Below are 8402 nucleotides of genomic sequence, written 5' to 3'. Positions count from 1 at the left end.
ACTACTGTGTCTTGATCTCGCTGTAGCCTATTGAATTGAGTCTCATGCAGGGGTAATAAAAGACCCTCCCCTTCTCTGCCAGTGAAAATGCATTCTCCCCTTCGACTCCCTCCATCCGTTTAGCTGTCATGACTTTTGTGAACAGCAAGTGTCACTGTGAGATAAACTAACTGTTAGAAGGCCGCCCACATTGACAGCTGGCCCGCCCAATCAGAAATAACAAATAAAATACTACTCTGTATACAATAGTTAAACATGGATACTATTTAAAATGTAAGTTTGTTGGTGATGTGTTTTAATTGGTCAATGCAACATCAACGTAGCACGCACTATTGCAATCTGGTGCGAACAACCAACGGCTAACGTTTCGCTAGAAGTGTAGTATGGTTTAACAAGTTACTCTCACTCATTTTAAAAAAAAACTTTGGAGGACCAATCTGTGGATCGTAATGGAAAATCTGTTGGCTGTAAGAATGGAGCGGAGATTAACTCCGAACCGACGACCTCCACTGATGCTAACCGGCAAGCAGATCTGCCTAAATCTGTTTCATTTACATTTTAAATTTATTCATTTGGCAGACGCTTTTATCCAAAAGCAACTTACAAGTAGTTTTTTACAGTGTCACATTACTGCATTACATCATTCATTGCATTACAGTATGGTTCTAATGAGAAAAATATTCCCGAGCAGTTTTCAGCTATGATCACTTTGAGAACTTTTCTTGCAAGCACCCTGAACTAGACAAGTGGAAAACGCAATTTGAATAACACCACGTTATAACATAAATATGTGTTGAGTGCTTTCCTCTAAATAACATAAACACACAACAATAATTCTTAGTCTGGTCTGATCACAGTGATGTTTGATATGTTAATACCAGCACTGTAATTCAGCACTATAAGTCACGTCTCGTTTATTGTTTTTAAACAAAATAGCATATTGCTTTTAAGCCACAAAAAATAACTGTCAAACAGACTATAATAACTTTCTATAAGCCTACTGTATAATTGAGACAGAAGGCAGAAGGCAGAAAGACATAGGCCGTTGAAACAAAGGTTTGTTTGTGTCATGATTCTGCCTTCTCTTGTCTTGATTTTCTAGCCTAGTGGCAGAATCATGACAGACCCTAGTGTTTTATGTGGAGAGAAGCATGCTATTGTCAATCTGGACTTAATATGCATTCTCTCCAGTCTCGTCATTTGGCCCCGCCCCTCTCGTTTCTAGTATTGCTTTCCTCCTGTGTCTCATTACCCACACCTTAGTCTCTCTATTTAATGTCCTCTTGTCTATTGTCTTGTGCTCGTTCGTTGTACATGTTTCCTGCCCTGTACTTAGTGTTCCAAATTCATGTTCATGTACCCTGTATGTATATTGCCAAGTTCCTTGTTTGTTTTTCCTGATTGTTTATTTTTGCTCCCCTTGTGGGAAGTATCTGTTTTCTGTTTTCATATTTAGTTTGGTTAGTGTTTTTCCCCATCGTGGGTGTTTGTTTTGTATTTATAATTAAAGTCTGTTTACACATTCATCCCCGCTGCCTGCACTTGGGTTCTTCCACTGTGATTCACGACAGTTTGTGCGCACTTCAATCCACATCCGACATTCTTGGTTTGCTTCTTATTTGCTAAATTGAGGCAATTGTTTCATTAAATATGATTAAAATAAGATGCAATTTATACAAAACAAATTCTATTAAACAAACCTATGAAGTGGTCATAATCATGTTTGGCATGTCATATTGTGCCTCTTATAATGCTGTTCAGTGTTCACTTTTCATAACCAAAATAGATTAAATACATAAAAAAACAATATTATAATATTGAACCGTATATATGAACCTAAATATGTTTTCTTTAATGGCTACAGCACACAGTGTAATATGAAAGGTATTGTTCGGGGGAACACACATAGAATTGGTATACCTTGAGCCCAAGACTATGCTGCTCTTGTATAATTTCAGTGCTGCGTTTTCTCGATAACGTTGTCTCTTAGCGTGCTACAAAGACTCCTAACGTAAAACTAACTAAATGTATACCATTTCTAGGCGTGTTCCCTGAAAATACCTTAGGAAGCTGTTTAAGATATACATTCTTATGGTGCTAAATCTGTTGAAATTCGACTGCTCGCGAATCAATTATTCTCTCATGCACGGGCTGCTTCACTGCGTTATGTGAGAAAGCAGTGTTCTTTATAAAATAATCACTTCAGAAATAGTTGAAATTGCATTTATTAAGATGTTTTTATAGACTTGTTATTGTTTCTTATTCAAAAGTGATGTGCACATACGATAAGATACAGTGTAACATAAGAACGACGTCGCGTTAAGAAGGTTTCAGGAAACCCAGCCCTCCGGCCAACCGGCCGTTCCTACGGTTCGTGTGCGAAGGACGAGTGTAGACCCTTTGGTCTGATTCTGTCTCCCTGGGTTTTTACCTGACACAACACCATACATATCATGGGGGTGATTAACTACAATAAGCTTACATGACTCATGAGCTGAAGTCTTTGACAAAAAGACCGACTGGGCCGACAGAGCAGAGCTCCTCTTATATCGGTATGGAACTCAACTCTGTCCGTATGTGAGCGTGTCTCACCAGCGAGGGTGCACAATCGGTACTGAACTGTCTGAAACATTTCAGACGTGCATAAGCGGTTCAGCTGAAATACTTTAAGAGGCTCCTGGGAAACATGGCGTCCTCGCAGGGGTCATCCCTCTCGGGTTGATGCATATGCAATTGCTTCAGCACTGGCTTCAGAGTAGTGTTCCTTGGAGGGCGTGGCACACCAGTACCAGGCGCATTACGGTAATTACGGCCTCAGGGCCTTCTCACCCACACCCTGTGATCAGACCTGGTATGTCAACTGCCTAGAGTTGTTGGCTGTCCTTTTGGCACTGAGGAAGTTCCAACCCCTCGTGCAGGACAAACACATGCTGGTACATCAATTACCAGGGTGGCACAGGCCCACCCATTGCCCGCTTTGGTACTCCCTGTCCAAGGGCCCCCTTGGTGTAGATGCCTTAGTGCACAGCTGGGCATGGGATAAGCAGAAGTTAACCTTCCCACTAAGTGGCATCTCTTCTTGTCCTGGTGTACTTCCCACAAGGAGAACCCGCGGAGTTGCCCGATCGGGTTGGTGTTGGCCTTCCTACAGGAGAGACTCTAGAGAATCATCTAAGAACTAAGTTGGTTCACCTGTAATAAAGCCGCCTTTGTTTGTCCTGGGCCTGTAACAAAATTCCCATAGATACCCATTCCAACGTATGGAGTTTTGTTTTCAGGACAGGACATTCGTTTTTGCTTTGAGAAGGTCCGTCCTCCCAAGTCTCTCTTAGGGCGTCAAGAACCCCTCGGGGGTTGACGTCCATAAAGAAGCTTGAATGGGGAAAACCCTGTGGAGGCTTCTGGGACCTCCCGCACAGCAAATAAGAGGCGTTCCAACCATTTGTCCCAATTTTTGGCATCTTCGTGTACAAACTTACGAAACATGGTCTTTAACGTGCGATTAAATTGTTCCACCAGCCCATCCATTTGTGGGTGAAAGACGCCGGTGCGAATCGATTTAATGCCCAAAAACTCATATTGCTCGCATTTCGTACATGACATAAATGCCGTGCCTTGATCCGTGAGGATTTCCCGGGGAGTGCAGTTGAGGAAGCGCTCGCACTTCAGTTGGAATTGGAGGCTGTGGAGAAGCAGATCAAGAATCTAGTTGAGCAGCAGACATGGCTGCAAGAATGTAAAACGGCGCTGGCAACATCCTGGGCTGAAGCTCGCAAATCCGCAGTAAGTTTTCATCACGATTGTAATACTTCTACCACTTCTACTCCGCGTGTTTCTCTGCACAGAGCCCAGGCTTTGAGAACACGATCAGCCCAACTTCACTCCTGCACAGGCACACCCACGGCGAAAGGCGCAAGCCTGGACCGGTGGGATGACTCAGCTGCCGCCACCGGTCTTCGAGATCCCGACCAGGAACCGCTTTGCCGCCCTCTGTGAGATAGAATGCAACGCTGTGGTCATCGGAGACTCATTCGTCTGGAACGTACGAGCTTCCTCCACTAAAGGTAAGGTGCACACTCATTGCTTTCCTGGCACTCGTGTTCTTGATGTGTTTGCACAGGTACCCTGAAGGACGATGCTAGAGTCAGAGCTGTCGTGCTGCACGAGAGAGTGAACGAGGACAAGCTACCGGTCCGCCAGTGAGAGAGGACCGGGTCCGGACATTTTTTATGGTTTGTGTGTGTGAGAAAGCTTAAACCAGCATTATCAGTTCGCTACAGTTCTCTTCTTATGTTCATGCGTAGAAAAGAACCCGTTTATTTACTTTTGATATTTATTCAAAGTTATTTTATGTTCGCCGGTTCCCTTCTCCTTCCTTCCTTTTATGGATCTTGTTACAGTGGTGCCCAAACCCAGGAGGAAGGAGAGACATGCTGTCGGAAAGTCCTTTGTCTGAGCAATTTTTTGAAACTACAAGTACAAGTTTCCACCGTCCGCTATTTTGCCGGAGCCGGCCTCGTCGGCCGAAGAGGGGACAAGCAGGGGAGCCGAGAGGCCTGAGTCTGTCCGCCCGAGGAGGAGGGACAGGGGACAGAGGGCCCGCCGCTGTCTCCCTACCAGAGGAGTCACCGCCGGCCGCCAGGCGGCGCAGAGGTTAGCGCCCAGGGCCACCACAAGGTAGCGCGAAGGGGAGTATCCCGGCTGGTTGAGGACCAAGCGGCAGCATGTTGGGTGAACCGGACTATAATTTTTTTCCTCTCTCATTCCAATCGCTCAGAATGCTCCCGTCTCCGTTCTCTCGTCGGTGCATACCCCCAGGGGATGGTTCGGCCGAGGCTGCGCGACACCCCCACCCCCGAGGGAGGGGGGGAGCAAGCGCAGTCTCTGGGTACCCCCAGCCTGTGAGGGGCGATGGGGTATGTAGTGAGGTAGGCGGGACGAGAGCCGGGATGCGAGGCCAGTGCGAGTGTTAACGAACGGTTGTTGAACCACTTAAGGGTGAGTATTTATTGACAACATTTTATTGTGCAGTGAACTATCCCTTTAATATACGTCACCATAATGCAGAGGAAGCATATTTCATTTTGGAAACCAATTCAATTGAGTCCACTATAGTGAGTAAAAACTTAATGTGTAATAGCAAAATTACAGAGACGGAATTGGAATATATATTCAAATGAATCCGGACCCCAACATGAAACAGATTGGAAGCTATTTAGAGTTTAACTATCAAAACAAAGTTCTCCTAAATAATTTTTTCAACATACATGTATCAGGGATGGCAGATATGTGAGAGCAGCATGTTCATTTCATTAGCAATAATAACAGGTTCTGGATGAATGTTTTCTTTTAGATAGTGACATGAAGTCATCTGCCAGACATCCATGTACATCACTCCACCAATATCACTGAACATCTCCCTCAATACTGTGTTTAACTGCAGCATAAACCAGTCGCTTTGAAAAATGTCCTGGAACAACAAGAATCAGTGAAGAATAATTACTTCTATGTCCTGATGTGTTTTCTGCAATGCTGCTTTGCAACAACTCACATAGTAAGAAAATAGAATACATTGGATAAAGTTTACCTTTAAACCTGTAGTATTTCCAGACTTGATGATGACAGTAGTGTCTGGTGCTCGGCTTAATAGTCTGATAACAGCCTGTCGTATTTTGGCCACTTCATGGACATAAAATGTTATTGGATGAAAAACCAGGTGGGCAAAAAATGTGAAGACGACGACTGCGTGAGAACCACCAGCTATTACATCAATGTCCTTGCTGATATGATGCAGATCGGTTTTCAGCATTTTATAAAATCGTATGGGAACACTGTGTGGGCTCCAATGAATGATGATATTATTGTTTAATTCTACAGCCATCAGAGGTCCACCAGTGCTAGGAGTGTGCAGATCCAATCTTTTTATCCCTGAATAAAATCAAACAAAAATTAAACAGCACGTAAATGCATGAATATAACTGCATTGCATGGAAAAAAATAAGTGAAATAAGGCATCTGTAAAAAACCCATCTTTCTAACCCATTTTTTTTTTTGTTTAGTTGTCTGTTGAGTATTGTCCCTCATGTTGATATGGGTGTTTGCATTAATTTTACCATGTTTTCAAATAAATGACAATGATTTCAAATAATGGTGTTTATCGAATCATAATTGCCATAAAAATGACTTGCCTGGTACGTTTCTTTCTAAATACTCAAACCACTGTCTTGTGGTAGAATCTCCAAACAGGTAAACAATCTTGTTTTTAAGACAATTTACCATTTGTGAAACATTGAACAACTGATTGTTACAGATTAAAGACTTCCAGACATCTTTAAAATAGAATCCTGCGGGAACTGGTGTGATCAAACCTGATCTGCATCTCTCCGTTTTAACTAATGCAAAGAAACAACATATTAATCTGAAGTGTGCAGGATGTTTACAAATTATTTATAGCTTTACTTATTTACATGATGTGTTTGCTATCACATATGGACATACCAATGCTTGCAGTGTTAGAAAGGACATTTATGATTGTTTTGTCTCCTGGTATATCAATATTTGTTAATTCCCTATGGAAAATAAAGGAATGCAATCAATTAAAAATAGAAAATCCAGAAAGAAATGTGTTATGATTCCATTTTTAACTTACTTTGCAAAAACCTTATTTTCAAATGCATTTAATGGGCTTTCCAAAGCTCCTCTTTCATGATACACCCAGTTGTCACAGGAAAGTTGTTTTGGTCTGTCACACTGCCACACCGTCTCTGTTTTCACATTCTTATACTCGCAGCAGCAGTTTCCTTTACTCCAACTTCCACGAGAGCCCCATTTAAGATTACATTCCACTTTTTCAGTTATCCTGGTTCCTTTGGGTCCTGGTCCTACAAAGTATCCATAATAGTGGCTGCGTGGGAATGAAGACTCCCAGTATTTTTTAAGAATCCACACAACTTCACTGGAGTGTACTAGACGCACAAACACCTGTGCTTGACCTTCCCATGGTAACAGAAGATCAACAGTGTACGTCCCATTACGATGATCTATAACTTTCCCATAAACGCTTGCCTTCAATACAAAGATAGATTTAATAATGTAATGCATATGCATCTACTCTATAAGCAAGAGCCAGAAGCAAACATACTTAAATGAAAGTTTCCTTAGTGTGTCAATACATTATCAAAATAACCTTCAACAGATAGACTCTAGTCTGACAGTAATGTATTAAAACTCAAGTGTACTCAGAAACACACCTTTAATTTGGAATCTAAAAGCTTTAGTTTTAAATGAACAACATACTAAAATGAAAGTTTCCTTAGTGTGTTAATACATTAACAACATAAACGTCAACAGATGTACTCTAGTAGTCTGACAGTAATGTATTCAAGCACAAGTGTACTCAGAAACATACCTTTAATTTGGAATTGGAAAGCTTTGCTTGGAAAAAATCCCCTCCATATGTTTTCAAGTTCTTGATGTGATCTCTGGCTGTGATGATAACACGGATCTTATCTCCCACTTTGTAAGTGTCATTGAGTCTCACAATAGAGAATGTTGTGTAGACTGGACTTGTGCTGAGATTCAGTTGAGTGATTTCGTGAACTGGACAAGGCCAGTCAAGAGCCTTCTGTAGTCTATCCCACTCCTCCTGACTGATTCCCATGTCAGACGCTGATATTCTGTATGATGCATTTAGGTGCGCAGATTTAGGACTGGGGGGATTAAATCTCACCACTGGCCATTTCCATGAGATCTATAAGAGATAGCAGGATGGGAAAATCTACATAACTCCAATCTGTCAACAATGTTGACAATATATATTACTGAAAAAAATGCCTGTTAAGGTCTAACGGAGTTCCATTATTCCATTTATACAGATTTTCTTTGTTTCAATATGGAGCACATTTACATAAACAGTTAATTTATAGGCTTATGCTGATCTTTGATTATTCCTACTGGATCTACAAAGCAGAGAAGTGGAACTCGCCCTGGCGTTTACGAGTCCCCTGGGCATTTCAGTAGCTGGTCGGAGATGTCTTCAAAGAGCATATTTTTAAAAGAGAAAAGTGCACAAGTGCACTTGTGTCCGCAGATGTGCCACCTGGAGGCACAGACCAAGGCTCCCTTCCAAAGCGTGTTCGTCCTCTCCTTCACTGATGTCGTGGGCTTACACTGCGGCCGGTCAGCTGCCTCCGCCCTTCACGCCATGGCCATCCTGCAGATCCACCAGGCTAAGTTGTTGGAGTGGTTAGACGAGTGAAAGAAGGACCCAGTGGTTATGCAGGCCCTGCACACCACCACAGACCTCGCTCTCCAGGCGAGCGAAGTGACGGCACGCACACTGTGTCCGTCGATGTCCACTCTTGTGGTCCAAGAGAGACACCTTTGCCTCAATCCTACGCAGA

General features: G+C 42.6%; 1 protein-coding gene across 1 annotated transcript; it reads right to left on the bottom strand.

The window, feature by feature from the left end:
• Positions 1-5237: 5237 nt before the first annotated feature.
• On the bottom strand, positions 5238-8011 carry LOC306912107 (NXPE family member 3-like; the record flags this gene model as incomplete). The annotated part of the gene is made up of 7 exons (XM_079487974.1): positions 5238-5470; positions 5588-5928; positions 6189-6392; positions 6499-6569; positions 6650-7065; positions 7409-7750; positions 7985-8011. 7 exons carry the CDS (start codon positions 8009-8011, stop codon positions 5273-5275), a joined length of 1599 nt encoding a protein of 532 aa, XP_079344100.1. The 3' UTR covers positions 5238-5272.
• Between the last annotated feature and the right edge of the window lie 391 nt (positions 8012-8402).

Source organism: Barbatula barbatula (assembly GCF_947034865.1).
Source record: "Barbatula barbatula genome assembly, chromosome: 23".
Taxonomy (NCBI): domain Eukaryota; kingdom Metazoa; phylum Chordata; class Actinopteri; order Cypriniformes; family Nemacheilidae; genus Barbatula; species Barbatula barbatula.
The sequence above is the reverse complement of the archived record's forward strand: the minus strand, read 5'-3'. Positions and strand labels throughout refer to the sequence as shown.